Source organism: Artemia franciscana, chromosome 4 (assembly GCF_032884065.1).
Source record: "Artemia franciscana chromosome 4, ASM3288406v1, whole genome shotgun sequence".
Classification (NCBI taxonomy): Eukaryota; Metazoa; Arthropoda; class Branchiopoda; order Anostraca; family Artemiidae; genus Artemia; species Artemia franciscana.
In genome coordinates, this window is record NC_088866.1 from 16,650,233 (window position 1) to 16,667,691 (window position 17,459).

Consider the following 17,459-nt stretch of genomic DNA (forward strand, 5'->3'; position numbering starts at 1 on the left):
AAATCCTGTCGAACTGTCATGCCGTAAAACCCCTTCCTGTCTTATTGAATAGATGGCACTAGCTTGGATAGCAAGGTGAAATTTCGTTCCAAAAGTTTAGGGGTCGTGTTTTTTTATTCAACTAGCAATTTATCCAATAGGCATATTCAACAGTAGCAATTTAAAAGTAAAATAATTTTTCTGCTATCACCTATGATGCCAGATAGTAAAAATTAAGTAAAAAAAAGTTTTTTAACTGAAAGCAAGGAGCGACATTAAAACTTAAAACGAACAAAAATTATTCTGTATATGAAAGGGGCTGTCTCCTCCTCAAAGCCTCGTTCTTTACGCAAACGTGAAAGTTTTTAAAAAAAAAACTTCTTTTTTTATTCAATTTTCGAATGTTTTTGAATTAATGCAGGTTTTGAATTTGGCTCACCGAACATGAATAATTAAAACGAAATTTAAGTTTTAATGTTACTTCTTACTTTCAGATAAAAAAACTTATATTTTATTTAATTTCTGATCATTGTTTAAATAACGTCGGAAAATCCAGCTCCCCCTCCATGTAAAATTCCCTTCCCCATTTCTCCATGGAAAGATTCTCCAACGTAACTAGAATTAGCAATGTTTGCGGAACTAATTTTGTAAGGCATAGTAACAAAACGGCCGAAGAGGTCGAAACTATTTTTATGAAAATGAGTGTCACAAGTTGAGCAAAATTTTTGTTGAGAAAAGGTTTTTTTTTTTTTTTTTTTTTTTTTTTTTTTTTTTTTTTTTTTTTTTTTTTTTTTTTTCTTCCAGGGATGATCGTATCGACCCAGTGATCCTAGGATATCGCGAGAGGGCTCATTCTAATGGAAATGAAAAGTCCTAGAGCCCTTTTTAAGTGACCAAAAAAAATTGGAGGGTACCTAGGCCTGGATCAAAATTTTGAGATAGCCATTTGTTCAGCATAGTCGAAAAACATATTAAGATGTCTTTGGGGACGACTTAATACCCCATAGTTCCCGGGGGGGGGGCTGCAAGTTACAAACTTTGACCAGTGTATACATACAGTAGTGGTTATTGGGAAGTGTACAGACATTCCCAGGGATTTTTTTGCTGAGGAGGGGTTGAGAAGAGGGGGCTACGTTGAAGGATCTTTACTTGGAGGAATTTGTCATGGGGGAAGAGAAATTCTATGAAGGGGGCACAGGATTTTCTAGCATCATTTAAACAATGAAAAAATAAATATGAAAAAGTTTTTCAACTAAAAGTAAGGAGCAGCATTAAAACTTAAAACGAACAGAAAGTATTACACATATGATGAGTTCATCTTCTCCTAAATACCTCGCTCTTTCCGCTAAAGTACTTTTAGTAATTTCAACTATTTATTCTACGGCCTTTGTGACTCGGGGTCATTCTTAAAGAATTGGGAAAAAATTTAAGCTTTAGTGTAAAGAGCGAGGTATTGACGAGGGGGAAAACCCCCTCATACATGTAATAAAAATATACAAATATAGAAGTTCGTTACGTAAGTTAATTCGTAATTTACGTACATTTATTACTAAAAAATCGTTTGTAAGAAAAAACTAAAAAGTTCTAGTTGCTTTTGTAAGTTACCAAAAATTGGAGGGCAACTAGGCCTCCTCCCCCACCCCTTTTTTATCAAAATCGTCCGAAAAAAAATATGAGAAAGCCATTTAGACAAAATTAATATGCAAATTTCGTTTTAATTATTCATGTGCGGTGAGCCAAAATCAAAACATGCATTAATTTAAAAACGTTCAGCTAAATAAGAAAAAAAAGTTTTTTGAACTGCAAATAAGGAGCGACATTAAAACTTAAAACGAACAGAAATTATTCATTGTATGAAAGGGTTTGTCCCCTCCTCAACGCCTCACTCTTTACACTAAAGTTCTTTATTGTTTTAAAAAGTAGAGTTGTGAAAAAGAGTCAAAATTTAGCGTAGAGAGCGGGGCGTTGTGGAGGGGAGAACCCCTTTCATATACGGAATAATTTATGTTCTTTTTAAGTTTTAATGTCGCTCCTTACTTGCAGTTAAAAAAAACATTTTTTTATTTCATAAATGCTAAGATTGACTGGAAAATAACACAAACAAATTATAAAATTATAAATTATAAACAAACTTTAGCATAAAGAGCGAGGTATAGAAGAGGGGACTAACTTCCTCATATACGTAATATATGAATGCCTCGTTCTTTACGTTAAAGCCAATGCCAATGCCTCGTTCTTTACGTTAAAGTTCGAATTTTGCTCCAATTCTTTAAGAATAACCCCTGAATCACAAAGGCAGTATAATTCGAATAAATAGTTCTTTTAAAATTACTAAGAATACTTTAGTGTAAACAGCGAGGTATTGATGAGGAGACGAACCCCCTCATATACTTAATAATTTCTTTTCGTTTTGAGTTTTAATGTTGCTCCTTATTTTCAGTTGAAAAAAAAAATGTTTTTTTAATTTAATTTCTGATCTTTTTTTAAAACATGCTGGGATATCTGGTGCTACCTTCATAGAAATCATCTACCCCCACGAAAAATTCCTCCATGGAAAGATCCTCCCACGTAATCCAATCCCCCTCAACCGAAAAAATTCCCCGTGAAAACGTTTGTTTACATACCAATAACGAATAACATACGTAAACAATGGGCAAATTTCATAGCTTGCAGCCCTTCCCTTTGGGACTGTTAGGGATTAAGTCGTCCTCAAAAACATAGTTATTAGATATTTCGATTATGCTGAACAAAATGGATATCTCAAAATTTTTATCCGGTGACTTTGGGAAAAAATGAGTGTGGGAGGGGGCCTAGTTGCCCTCCAATTTTTTGTCCCTTAAAAAGACCACTAGTAATTTTAATTTTCGTTTGAATGAACCCTCTCACGAAATTCTAGGACCACTGGGTCGATACGATCACCCCAGGGAAAAAAAAAAAAAATAAACACGCAACCGTGATTTTTCTTCTGGCAAAAAATCCGAAATTTAACATTTGTGCAGATAAGAGCTTGAAACCTCTGCCGTAGGTTTCTCTGATGCACTGAATCTGATGGTGTGATTTTCATTGAGATTATATGACTTTTAGTGGGTGTTTCCCCCTTTTTTGAAAATAAGGCAAATTTTCTCAGGCTCGTCACTTTTGACGGGTAGGACCAAACTTGATGAAACGACCACTTATATTTTTAATCTTTTATATTATATATTTAATCTTTTAATCCTTATATATTTAAAATCAGCATAAAAATCCGACTCTTTTGATGTATCTATTAGTATCTAAACTCCGTTTTTTAGAGTTTTGGTTACTGTTGTGCCGGGTCGCTCCTTACTTACGGTTCGTTACCACGAACCGTTTGGTCAGTCATTATTTTTGACAATTTACTCTCTTTGTGAAGTCTGACAACTTTTTCAAAACTTAATTAAAATTCTTTACAAGCACTTCATTTTTTTATACGGACACTGCTTATGACACTCTGCTCCTTACTAAACAAAATATTTATAAAAATTTTAAAGTATATTTAATAAAATTATTATTGATTTCGAGCTTTCTGATTAAGCTATTTACCGAAACAAGTTTGTAGATCAACTGAATATTTGATCACTCATCCAAAAAAAGGATCGCTCAGAAAATATTAAGTTTCTAATAACTGTATAAAACTTTATTTTAAAAGTTTAAAAGTATACATAATAAAAGCATTATTCATTTCAAGCTAGCTCACCTTAATTAGGTTGTCTACCTAAATAATTTTTAGGATCAATTTGAATTTATTGGAAAGGGATCGGTCAGTAAATGATATTAATAATAATGATATAAAAATAATAGTCATTGTAGTATAATAATATACAACTTTTTTTTCAAATTTTAAAGTAATGAAACAAAACTATTAATCATTTCAAACTTTCTAATTAGATGCTATTTATCCAAACAAGTTTGGATATCTATTCAACATTTGTGGGTGAAAGGATCGCTCAGAAAAAAAAATGCTAATTATTATTATATAAAAATAAATAAATAGTGCTGCATGATAATATACAGCATGTTTTTCGAAGTTTGAAAGTATGTTAAATAAAATTATTATGCATTTCAAGCTTTCTACCTAGGCAGGTTTTTTTTTTTACCCAAACAGGTTTGAGGATAGCTCAGAAAAAATTATTACCAAGACCGTATCCAGGGGGGGGGGGGGGGTACCGTATTTGAACTCAGACTCTGAAAAAAAATTGTCTGACACATAACAAATTTGTCCGGCATATAAACAAAATTTGATGTGTTTTGTAAAGTTTCTTTTTATAAAACACCACCCAAAAAAAAAATAACCCAGGACCAAAATTCTGGATATACCTTTGAATGTTAATAACAACTTTACAAAAACAGTGAATAATGCCGTATAATAATATAGACATTATTGTTTTTGAGCTTTCTTATTGCACTATTTAGCAAAATAATTAAGGATATAATATCAGAAAAAGAAAAAGAACATAGCTATTCATACCTCTACTCGATGGGCTCCCTTTAAATTTTCTGTGGATAGACGACATTTCTGAATAATTATTTTCTACACTGCCTGCTGCTCCTGAACCAGAACGAAGGTAATAAGAATCTGTTAATAAAAAAATAATAAGAATCTATCTTCAAATTTTAGCAAAAAAACGAAAAGATAAAATTATTAAATTAAAGAAAGTCAATAAGAAAAACATAAGTAATAAACCTATATTTATCACAAATATCTGCCGCCTACCATCAGGACACAAAGTAGCCTATATACAAGTCAAATCCAAAATCAAATCTACTGTCTTTTTTCGGGGGAGGGGTGGGGTAGGGGGATACTGATAGATGGTTCACTCCTAACATCGTTCTCGCAGCAATCCGAAATAAGTTGATAATGTGTAGTTAAATAATAGTTATGGAGATTAAAAACTTCCAGGATATTTATTTGAAGTGAGTAAGTAAGCAAACATCATTTGTAGTCCAGATCATATTTGTATGTCCAGGTAGCTGGTACCTTACATTTTTGTAAAACGCGGATAAACAGTCTTCGGTCCGTTTCCAGGTCTCTTAACCCCTCCCTCTTTCATAATAATTCTTTGACCCAAAGAATGATGCCACAAAGTTTTGAGCCAATCTAATACCTCTATATAGAAGAGTCCCTTTTTTCCATTACAAAACATGTGTGTGCGTAACTAATAATTTGCGTTGTTTACAGACCTTGCCCCTGGGACTGTGGGATTCATGCCATCTTTGGAAGCATATTTATTGGACCTTCTGAATATTCCGAACACAACTACTAGCTCAAAATTTTGATAGGATGTTTGGGGAGGGGGACGATTGATATGGGGGTAATGGGTGGAAAAATTTCGTTGAAAGAGACTAGTTGCCCTCCAATCATTTTCGACTCTGAAAAAGGCGTTAGAACTTCAACTCCCAATCAAATTAGCCCCCTTTTAAGTTTCTATGACCATTCCTTTCATACAGGTGGCCATTGAAAAAACAATAATAATAATACATTGAAGGCATACGACTTTATTTAGGCAGTGCACTAGACGAGATAGCATATTTAATGCATATTCGACAATTAGATAGTTCCTTAGACCCCACTGGCTAGTAATGACAAAACAAAAATCATAAGATAAAACGACAACAATCATAGCCAGCAAAACAAGAATACAAAGCAAATATTCCGGTCAAGACCTCCGCTGAACCGTCCTCATTTGCGACTTGGAGCGTTACATCGTGAGAAGGCAACTATCGTATTAACATTTCACATTTTGACAATTCACACGTTTTGAACTGGAGTCATTACGAATTTCAGAAACTCATCTCCCAAAATTCTAACTTCCTGGTACTACTAAAATTCAGACAATGAATTTTACTAGCAATTACAGGAAAAAATAGACAGGATCCCAGGTAGAAATATCGTTTTTTATGGGGTGTTGATGCCCAGGTTGATAGGAAAAGTGACAGAGGGTATATTAGTCTAACTAGATTTGGTGTAGGAGAGGAAAATAGCAAGGGGCAGAACGCTAATTAAGAATTCGCACCGGGCACAAGAGAGGCGAGAACCGCCATTGGAGTAATTTTACATTTGTAGGTACAACAGATGTAACAACAGGTAAGAGCAAAAAATGGCTTAACTTACGCGTACTGCAGTTAGATAAGACACTGCTCGACCGACTCAGGTTACCGTCTTCAGATCTATTTAAGCTGTCATCCTGGGAAGCAGACACCCGACCTCGGGTCATATTTGGTGGTGGAATTATCCGATCGGGCGTAACTTGCTGTCGGTAACTTCTACTTTTAGCGTATGTGTAGCCGGTTTTCGTGAGAGTGCTGGAAAAAAAAATTAGACTAGAGCTTAAGATTAAATTGCATATAGTAACAACAAAGTCGGATATAATGCCAAATCGATCAACCAGAATAAAACTTAAAAAAATAAAATTTAGGGAGTTGGGTCTAAAGCAACCTTCCCTTTCTGTAGGCACCTGTGTCTTATCCAAGAAATTCCATTTTAGCCTGAAATGTAGGCGTTTTTGTATTTTTTACCTCTTTTCCATTTTTAGCGTCGGCTCTAAAATAGTCAAAATAGAGAGTTTAATAGGAAATAGTAAGTTTTTAGACGAAATTTATTACCTGTCTAACCAAACTGAGTCGAAGTTCAGGTCACAAAAGCTCATTCCCTCCAAGAGAAGGGAATTCACTTCAACTGTAGTTCCTAGGAAATTATTGTGAATTGGCTCTTATTTTTCCGAAACAATGGTATATTCTACAAGGATCAAGGATAAATAATTACTTTAAAAAGACAAGAAGTATTTTTTCTAACGATAGCCTATGTCTTCCTTGACAATAAATGCATTACTTCAGTAAACAGACTAATAAGCCATTTTCTAGATAAGTTACAGGGCATACACGGTCTATTTGACACATAAAGCCCAATCCAGAAATGTGAAATTTTTTTTTGAAATTTTTAAAGTGACTAATCTTTTCTAAATTGAACAAAAATAGCATGGGAATCACGCAAGAGGAAGCTCAAATTCGCCTTAGACTAAGAAAGCGAAGACCGTCTAGAGTAATCCAGTAAAATCATAAAGTAAAATGCACAAACATACTATATTATTCTTTTTTCAGCTTAGTTATACTTTTGTTTTATTTTGGGCCAAAGATAAAAATAAACCATTTATTACAAAACATTGCAATCAGCATTACCTTTATTACAAGCAAAAAGCTTGTATTTAACCCAAGCACTAACCATTGTATAATTATATTATATTATAGCAATCTATTGTATATTATATTAATTAATACACATATTAATATATCTATTAATATATACATAAAATATATTAATACATATTAACAATATGTTAGATTAACTTAATGATAGACATTATTACATTATATCATAGTTTATATAATTATGTGTGTATAATTATATTTAATCAAATTAAATTATATCCTATCAATTATAAGTAATAACCATTGTATAGTCAATTGTATAATCATTGCATAATATTTTAAAATCCAATAGTTTTGCTTAAAAACAAAAGAATGTGTCTACTTTCAGAGAACACCACGTAGAATCTAAATATAAGGTCTCCATACGAATTAACTCGCAAATTCCAAAACACAAATTCTAACCTCGGCTAAATCCAGCTCCCACCAAATTCAATCCACCAATATACCTCCCCGATCTTTTTATTATTTTAAGAAATTACACCGTTTTTAAGAGAGCGGGACAGTACCTTCCCCCAAAAAATATACGATTTTACTAAAAGCTGGAACGTGTTTGTAAACAAAGGAGAAGAGGTTTCTAGCTCCTATCAAAACAATAAAAACTTCGAAGTTCTCCCGAAAAGGACGGTCACAGACAAGTTTTGTCTGTTCATATTTTTTTTTTCGCGGGGAATCATATCAAACCAGAGATCCTAGAATATCAGGAGAATGCTCGCTCAGCCAAAATTTTAAGATAATTTACCTTATGAAGTAAGCGAAAAAAAGATTACGCTACAGCAAAGTGTCAATTTTTTCCATTTTGGACCGCAAAAAGAAAATGTTTGTCATTCGACAAATTGACAACCTACTCATATGGTACATTCACCCTGACTAGTTTCAATGAGGCTCAAGGGCTCGAGCCTCAGATGATTTTTCAGTAGGGACCAATTTGAAAATAAGAAGTGTATTAGTATCCTCATTTTTTCCTAAAATTTTCCTAAAAGATCTTTTGGACAATATTAGAAGAGAAATTCCTCCATGAACAACAATGATTCAAAATTATCCTGAGCCAAATGCAAAGTTGTACATTTTATCCAAAAACGCAGAAAACTAAGTTTTATTATCCGGGATGAGGAGACAGAAGACTCCTCACCTGAAAAACTTGACCTGGGCTCCGTGCCTATTCCTTTTTTACAAAGTAGAGCCAATGCAAACGAAAGTGGCAGCCTCACAGCATTTTCTTTTGGTTGTGGAAGCCCAAACCTCGATTAAGCATCCATGGGTTCGGTTTCCTGAACTTTATTTTTCGATGCTGAACTAAGCGTGTCAGTTGAAATTTAGTCAGAGTGAGGCAGGGGCAGGAAAAATTAAAAAACTGATAAACATTAAACTTATATAAAAATATGTACAATTATGGAGGAAACAGTGAAAATCAACGGATTTCGGGCAAGTATCAGAGTTAAAGAACTGTACATATCTTTTGCAGGCATTCCACAGCAACTCCTGCACGGAATTTACTGCGAACTGAGTTTTATTTTGGTTTGGTTTCGCTGTCCATAATTTTGTGAAGTTGAATTCAATGACGAAGATTAGGGGAGTGGGGGTCATGTAAAGAGGTCATTTTCCTATTCTTTTCCCTAAAATTTACTCCTCCGATCCCCTAGATTTCAAAAAATAACTTTGTCTTGTATTTTCATTGAAAATTAATTTTTCACATTTCCATTAAAAAAAAGCTAAAATATCCCCCTCTCCCCTATATTTTGAGAAATTAATTCCCCTCCCCTACATTCCCTTAAATTTGCGCCATTGGCTGAACTTCCTTTTATTCAATATTTAAATACAAATTATACATACTTATTTTTGTATATTACTAATATTATGCTATTATATTTACGAATAAAATATTTATGATAATATGAAGCAACTTAAATTAAAATTCAGGAGAACAAGACATTTTCCGCAAAAGATCAGTGTTATCAAGCAAGAGCGATTGACCTTAAGTATTTTATTGTAGTAGGAAAACTAAACTGAAGAATTTAACTTTGTAAAACCAAAGTTAGCCTAATCAAACCTTTAATTATGACAATATTTCATAAAACTAGCAACTTGATATGGACACATGAAATTAACTTTTGAGTATGCAATTCGCACGAATTGTGAGGTGATAATATTTGGGAATATCAAAGTTTTTGGAGTTTTTACGTTAATACTACTGTTGTTATATAAGCCCCGTCATTTATATGACAAAAACGATTTATGAGTTGAAGATTTTGTCCTTTCCATGTTTCAGAGGACATTAACGGGGATTGGCCATGCCTATTTGTGGTACAAATCGGGCTAGGACGTGGATAACAAGTTCCGAGGCGGGGCCTCAGGGACATTTTTCTAGTGGGCATCAAATGCTCTTTATTGCCCTGCTGTTACAGCATTATAAATCTTTCCCTATAAAAATATGGAGCTTATTATCTTATAATCTTCAATTTTCTCCTTAACTGAGCCACGTGGCATGGTATTGTTGGACCTTACCCTTGGGATTTTGACATCCCTACCCATATTTCTACGCGCTTGAGACTAAGGACATGAAACCCTATCTCGAGGTGTACTGATTCAATATTATACCGGCCGCTAATAATAAGGAATAGTGGAAATTATTTTATATTAGATCCCTTGGGCATTATACTAGCAGCTAATAATAAGGAATAGTGGAAATTATTTTATACTGAATCCCTTGGGGATCCAGTAAACTCGGAAGTCAACAACTATATTACATTTCAAAGTACTCCAATTACAGGGATGTTCGACCAAAGTGTTTCAATCCAGCTAATTGGACCTCGAACCTCGTGCGCTGTTTAAAAATCCGTTTAGATTTTTAGGTATCGGCAGGTTAAGGGTCCTACCATAGTTTGTTAATGATTATGTTAGGGTCTAATTGATATTTTTGTTTCAGAAGTTTCTCAAACTAAGTCCACTTTTTACATTTACCGATTTAGTATCATTTCATTCATATTATTTTATCAAACAATTTATTAGATCACAATTTAAAAGATGAACTACAAATAATTTTACGCTGTTGACATTAAACATAAAAACAGAGATTACTTTCCTATATTATTGTGTTAAATTCCATTAGTTTCATTGATTTAATTATTAATTTCATGAAATTTATTTCATTATTCCTTAAATGTGGGTCAGAGGACAGGCAAATAAATCGCCATTTTACCCGTTGTTGCATTAACCTGTTGTTTTATGTCAAACTTTGAGCCATTAAGAAAAAACCCAAACTTGACTTTTGTTTATGAAATTTTAAGTAATTAAAAAGAAGGAAAGGTTTCAAGTTACAACACTCAGTTAAAGCAAGCTCTTTATTTCTATTGAGTCACAGCACTACGTTCAATTTTAACGTCGTAGGTTCATCTCAAAGAATTGAGATACATATAATAGAAAAGAATTATATCATATATTTAACGTTTGGAAATTAATTTGAACACAAAGTAAATTGTTCTTGATTGTTCATACCCTAACTACCAATTTATTTTATATGTTCAAAGTATGTTTTGAAGTCTAAGTTACAAGATACGTTTCAAAGTTAAGTTAGTTTCAAGTTTAAGATATTTTAGCGGACTCTGACTGAACTTATTACGACAAAACTGACAAGTAAAGACAAACCCAGTTGACTATACTCATCTGAAAAGTTAACCGGAATTTCAATATTATATATTGTAATTAAGTGCAATTACTTACTAATTAACTAATTACTGAACGCCATTTGGACAGCGGCACTAATTTAACGCGATTAATTAAAAAATAAAATAAATGGTCAAGAGGCTTAAGTCTAGTGGCAAGGCCATATCCGGAATTTTTGTTCGGGGGGGGGGGGAGGTTCCGGGGTGTTTACAAAAAAAAAAATTGTGAATACGAATTTTTGATACAATTTTACGAGTCAGACGAAGATTTCGGTCGAGAAGGGTCAAATACCCTAGCTCCCTGGATACAGCCTTGTCTAGTGGTCAAAATATCCCTCTCTATATGCCTATGTTGCTCCTTTTATACCAAAAATTCACAGTTTTAAAATAAAAAAAAGCAGATGATTTAAAAAATCTTGCAGGTGCATAAAACCTTTAAGCAAAGGTTCCAACAGGAAAGATTTACCAGATAGATTGATGCAAAAACAATTTTCTAACTAGAAAAAAATTGCAGCCTATTGAGCTTTGAAGCACAAAAAGAAAATAATAAAAATAGGTCTCAACAAGTGTTTTCAAATGTAATTCAGTAAATACCAATTATTAATTGAACGCCAAATAAAAATGAGAACCCATTCTAAGCTAAAAAGTATATTTGGATTGTAAGGTTTTGAACTAGTGATTATTAAGGTCGAAACTTTAAAAGAAAGACATAGCAGCTGCCGAATCTCAGGATGGCCAGATTTCCAGATTTCCTGGTATTATTTAAAACTGATCAGAAATCAATTAAAAGAAAAAAAAAGTTTTTTCGACTGAAAGTAAAGAGTAACATTAAAACTTAAAACCAACAGAAATTATTACGTATATGTGGAGGGTTTCCCCTTCCTCAATACCTTGGTCTTTACACTAAAGTTTTTTTTAGAAAAAAAACATGTATTATTCTAAATAAACAGCTCTTGCGTTTCAGGATTCATTCTTAAATTATCAAGGAGGCACACTCGTGCCTGTTTAAAGAGGCGAACCACGACAATGTTAACCGTTCCAGTGGTCGCAGAGGGATGGGGAGGGATGCATTTCGTAGCCCGAGCTCCAACTAAGAAACCTACCAAATTTCATCCCCCTCCGACTTTTCCTTCATGGGGAAAATCTGGCCGAAAATTTCGACCCCCCAACACCCCCCCCCCCCCCTTTAACGTTTTCCGATCGGGCTGAAATTCACAAGTTAAGGTCCCCTAGGGCCCAGGAGCTTATCCGCGAAATTTCAGCTCGATCCGATAACTCCTTCCCTGTTTTCCAGAAACCACGCATAGCCACTTAATGTTCATGTTCTCCTTTTGTTTTTGTTTTTCGCCACGCCTACAAGTCACAGCCGACATCGGATCTGGGTGTACGAAGACTCATTCGACGCGGAATTCTCCGAGTAATTTTGCTTGAAAGTTTCGTCGGAAAATCTTAACCCCCCGATTTTCTAGCTTAGAAAAACCCCATTTCCCCATAAGAGCCCATGTTAAGTTTTTTGTTGTTAGAAGTTACGAATTTCAACATTCAAGTACATCAAAATGATCAGCTCGACATGGTGAGACTTACTTAAAGCTTCAAAAAATTCTGTCTTAATCCGTAAAATTTTTATTTGAGAAAAATGACAAAAACCCTTTTTTTTTCTGCCACGCCTACAGGTCACAGCCGACATCGGATCTGGGTGTACGAAGACTCATTCGACGCGAAATTCTCCGAGTAATTTTCCTGGAAAGTTTCGTCGGAAAATCTTTACCCCCCGATTTTCTAGCTTAGAAATTAATTTTTGAAATTCTTAAAAGTTATTTAAAAGTTATATTTATACACATGCAGGTATTTCGACTTCAAACATGCCCGGTTAGCTCAGTCGGTAGAGCGTGGGACTTTTAATCCTAAGGTCAAAGATTCAAGTCCCTTATCGGGCGGTTTTTTTTTCACAAAATATGAAAAAAACTTCGTTTTCTTAAAGAGTTAAAGAGGCTGCGTCCCAAAGTCGAACCTTAAAACGTACAGGAATTAGGAGAGGCAGTCCTAATTCCTGTACGAGGAGTACAGGAATTATTAAATTACATCCACCATGGATTGTAGAAAAACGTACAGAAATAATATGAAAAAACTTCGTTTTCTTAAAGACTTAAAGAGGCTGCGTCCCAAAGTCGAACCTTAAAACGTACAGGAATAAGGAGAGGCAGGGGGTTAGGGGGGCGGCAGCCCCCCACAACAAAAAACCTGTACAAAAGAGTCTTTAAAAGCGGGGAGTTTGGGGGGCGGCAGCCCCCCAACTGCCTCTCCTAATTCCTGTACGTTTTAAGGTTCGACTTTGGGACGCAGCCTCTTTAACTCTTTAAGAAAACGAAGTTTTTTTCATATTATTGCAACAAAAAGTCAATAGTGTGCCTGTTGTCAGCTATTTTACTACCTATATACCACGCCCTCCCCCTGATACATGAAGCTTTTCAAATTTCTCAATATTTTGTTACGCTTTCGGCAAATTTGACTATTTCTGTGCTTTTCTTTCAAAATTTTTTATTTCTCCAAAAAGAAATTAGTCGTGTAAAGCACCAATTAAAGTGATTCAGTCACCAAATTATTTTTCTTTATTCTTTGCTCTTTTAAATTCAATCAATTTGGCATTTGGATCGCTCCTAATAAAAATCGTTTTAGTATCTTCTTTTTTTGAGGTGAAGTGTCAACAACTGACAACAAAAAACAAAATTTTACACGAAAAATCGTTGCAGATACGTGGAGTAATTAGTTAGAAGCTGTTTTTCTTTTCCAAAAAGGAATAAATTCGTCCCATATAACAGTTTGTAAAACCGGAAGAAAGGTGTAGACAGCAAAGGCGCAGATGTTAATGACTTTAAGCTAGGACAAATATCATGAATCTATTAACATACTTTTCCTTTCCTGTCCCTCTTATAGAATGGCAATTAGAGCAAAGAAAATCTTTTACACTTCTTAAATCTTCTCAGACTTAATAAAAAAAGAAATGAAAAATATTTACACGACGGACAGATCATCGCTGTCACGCCTTGGAGCCACAAAATCCCCCCGCAGAAAATTTCCCCATGCGTAAAATTCAACAGCCACAGAGAAAGTACAAAGTAGGTACCTCAAATTGTCTATCAAATGTCCTAAAGGGTAACAACGGACCAGATAACAAATTTAGTTTTAGGACAGGGGGCTGCATTCACTTACGACTTGTAAAAAAAGACTATAAGTCTCAATTTCTGATCAAATGAGGGTCTTCTGAAATTTCCTATACGGAGCATCCTATACGGAACAAATCATAATAATTTTGTAATTTAATGTTAATCCTTACTTTCGTAATAACACCGTAGACCAGAAATATTCTCAGGTATCAGGAGGGATTAAATATCAATTTCTAGCTTCACCCCTCCCCTGCACCTTCTTTAGAACTAAATCTGTATTTACTTGAAGGCTCGACGAGAATTTAGGGTGTTTTGACACTAAAATGCACCCTTTGAGGCATCTGCCTCCGCCCCCAACAGTAATGCAAATAGAGAACCCTACTGTAGAGGTTTAAATCTCTCATTTGCAAATGTTTGTTGTTTTTTTTTTACCAAAAAAAGATCAAGGATGTGTGATCATTTTCCAGAAATTAAAAACAGCTCTAGGACAGGGGGACTGGTTGGTTTTCCTATCAGTTTCGATTTAAAAAAAATGACTAGAAATTTCAATTTCCGACCACCCTTCCCAGAAAAACCTTATGCCTTAACAACGGGCATTTTCATACTCTACAGCCCTTTCCCCAGGGGCTGAAAAGGGGGTTGTCAAACCTGGAAGCATCGTTATTTGACCTTTGGACTATTGTGAACGAAATGACTATCTCAAAATTTTGATTGGATGTGTTTGGGGAAAAAATAATGTGGGTGGTAGTTTGTTGACCTTCAATCACTTGTGACTCTTAAAAAGAGCACTAGAACTTCTAATTTGCAATCGAATGAACCCCACCGAAGTTTTTACAACCACCCCTTTCATATGAAGCACCTCTGTGGAAAAAATAAATAAATAAATAATAATACATTGAACCCTTATGGCTCTTTACTGTAGGCAAGGCTATAGCATTGCCTCTGACTTAAACAGGTGAGTAGAACTTTCAATTTCCCTTCTAATGAGCATTCGATATTATCCAGGGTGAATATGGGGGGTTATCCGGGGGATTTTCTGCTAGAAACTTTCCAAGGGAAAGGATCCACGGAAGGATTTTTGGGGGGGAATTTTCACCGGGGGTGTATTTTCCGGGGGAACCCCTAGACACATTACACAAAGCGGTCATATCTGAAATTTTCCACTTCTGAGATAATTGCCGAAATTATTTGCGCAGCCGTCCTCATAGGGAGGATCAGTGGGGCAATGCATGGTCAACCGTTTGTTGATCCTTCTTATTGACATTTCTCTGCTGGTCGTCCCTCTGAAAACAGCTTAGCAATTTTATTTTTTATTTGTTTTTGCAATTATCTTGCAGTGTGAAAACTTCAAATACAGCTTTTAGGCGTAACAGGGATGAGATGAGAATTTATTCACCCTGGAATTCTTGAAAAAGGAAGTGGGACAGTCAGATAAAAGGTTGCCATGAGAAGGTTAGGGTTTAAAATGAGGTTTCTCTAGAAAAACAATATAATTTTCCATTTTTTTTAATATTGTACGTCTTTTACATTAAAGTCTTCTAGGGAGGAGAGTTGACTGCACTAAAATTCGTAAGCACTATCCAAAATTTAATAGTCTCGTTTGTATATTTAGTTCATTCTCTTTGTCTATCACCCTATCCTTGAAATAGTAAATTAAAGCAATTGGCCAATACCATTTTGTTCGAAGTGAGCCATTCATTTGTTTCCGATCGGCCATGTACCACCTTTTTCAGATGAGTGGTGCATGCCACAAACTTTTAACAACGACCAAAATATTTATCTGTATTTAAGGTGTATTTTAATTAGTATGCAGATGAGTGGAGAGGGGGATATAAGTCATTTGACAATTAGATTCCAATCATCTAGTCTTCTAGGGCCGAGTGATCTAGACATACACGAATATTACAAAATTCTGAACCATTAAAAAACAAAAAAAAATTACACTATTGTGGCAAAAAAAAACATTTTTCTTTCCCTTCCCCTTCGGCTTGCATGGGTTCTATTGACCTAATTAATAGTTCATGCCTTTCTTGTCCAAGATTTTAGCGTATTTTTTTCACAATTTACATGAGGAAATTTTTTGATCAAGTGATTTTATACTGTTTACCGAATTGCACCGATTTGGCTCTTCAATGTCTGACTCTTGAGTACATCTAGGACTAATTCTGCAAATAAGTTCGACAAAACACCAAAAAATAGAAAAATTATAGGAAAACAGATGAAAACTACAGGGTAATCTAAATCGCAACCTTTTCAGGATGAGAGTACAACCTCATAGCGCTCTTCTTCCCCCCTCTGCATGCCTGCCAAGTCCAGTGTACACCGCCAAATACCCGTTTTAGAAAATACATCCTTAAAATGCAAAGGACAGTAAGAATTAGATCTGATCGTTTGAATTGGTATAGTAAAAACTTACAAAACCCCATATACGTTGAAGAGCAAGAAAAATCCCTTTTTGTCTGAGTAGCACTGATTTTCCCTATTTTCTTTTCCTTCTCCTTTTCTTTTTCTCCGCCACTAGAGGGACACTGGAATTTCATAGAGAGCTTTTTCAGGGCTTATTTGAAAGTCAATTTTTATAAATAATCGCTTTCTTATATGTATTTGACTTCATAACGCTATCACAAATGGTACACGAAAAGTGTACTTTTGGCAAGATTTTTGGAATGGAAAGGCTTGGAAGAATAAAGAAACCATCATAATCTTCATGGTTGATAGCCCTAAACCTGAGGTTTACAATCCTCCCTCTCGTATATTCCTCTCCCAGCGCCTATAATATTTTTCATAAATCCTCTTCTGACTAGTAAAACTAACAGGCTAGTGCAACATCATAGTTGTTTAAGGTGTCATTTAACAGAAATTTTATATATTTGTATTCTGTACAAGATTCGCTTGATAAAGCCGTCAAAAGTACCGTCTGGAATAAAAAAATGGCACTCTTTGGTGCCGAATCTGGAGTCGAAAGGATGGGAAGCCTGAAAAGGGTGAAATAATCTGCATGGTCGAAACGTCGAAAACTTCAAACCTCCCTTTTAAAATTCTTCCTCCTCTATACTTCCCCTTCCAGCCCACTTAATATTTTTCTTAGACCGTCTGGCTTACTAAAGGAACTAGGCCAGTTCAAGCGGCTAGGCTAATTTTAGGCTAGGCTAGTGGTGCATATTTACAAAAATATAGTGGAAGAGGCAAAATGTATTTTTAATATCTAGAGGGGATAAATTTGTTGGTTTTCGTATTTTCAATAAAAATACCATAAAAGGCGATTTTCGAATGGAACTACTCAAAAAAAAGTATTTTTCAAAATCTAGACGCGGGAGGGAAACTAAGAAACACAGGTACCCATCCCACTGAAGCCAATGGAACTAGCAGGCAACTGCAACAATGTGGAGACGTTTTAAGTAAATCGATGTTAAAAGATTGGGGCAAAAAGCCA

At 34.8% G+C, this 17,459-nt stretch overlaps 1 protein-coding gene across 4 annotated transcripts in view; it reads right to left on the reverse strand.

Moving 5' to 3' along the window:
- Positions 1-17,459, reverse strand: part of LOC136026063 (klaroid protein-like) — a 99,994-nt gene that overhangs the window by 38,707 nt on the left and 43,828 nt on the right. For 3 of the 4 annotated variants that reach the window (XM_065702253.1, XM_065702251.1, XM_065702254.1), the window contains 2 exons: positions 6,110-6,300; positions 4,466-4,573 (listed from right to left, as the gene is read on the reverse strand). In XM_065702253.1, coding sequence (XP_065558325.1) covers positions 4,466-4,573; positions 6,110-6,300 — 299 coding nt within the window. The remainder of the gene's footprint in view (positions 1-4,465; positions 4,574-6,109; positions 6,301-17,459) is intronic. The other variant, XM_065702252.1, reaches the window with a different exon arrangement.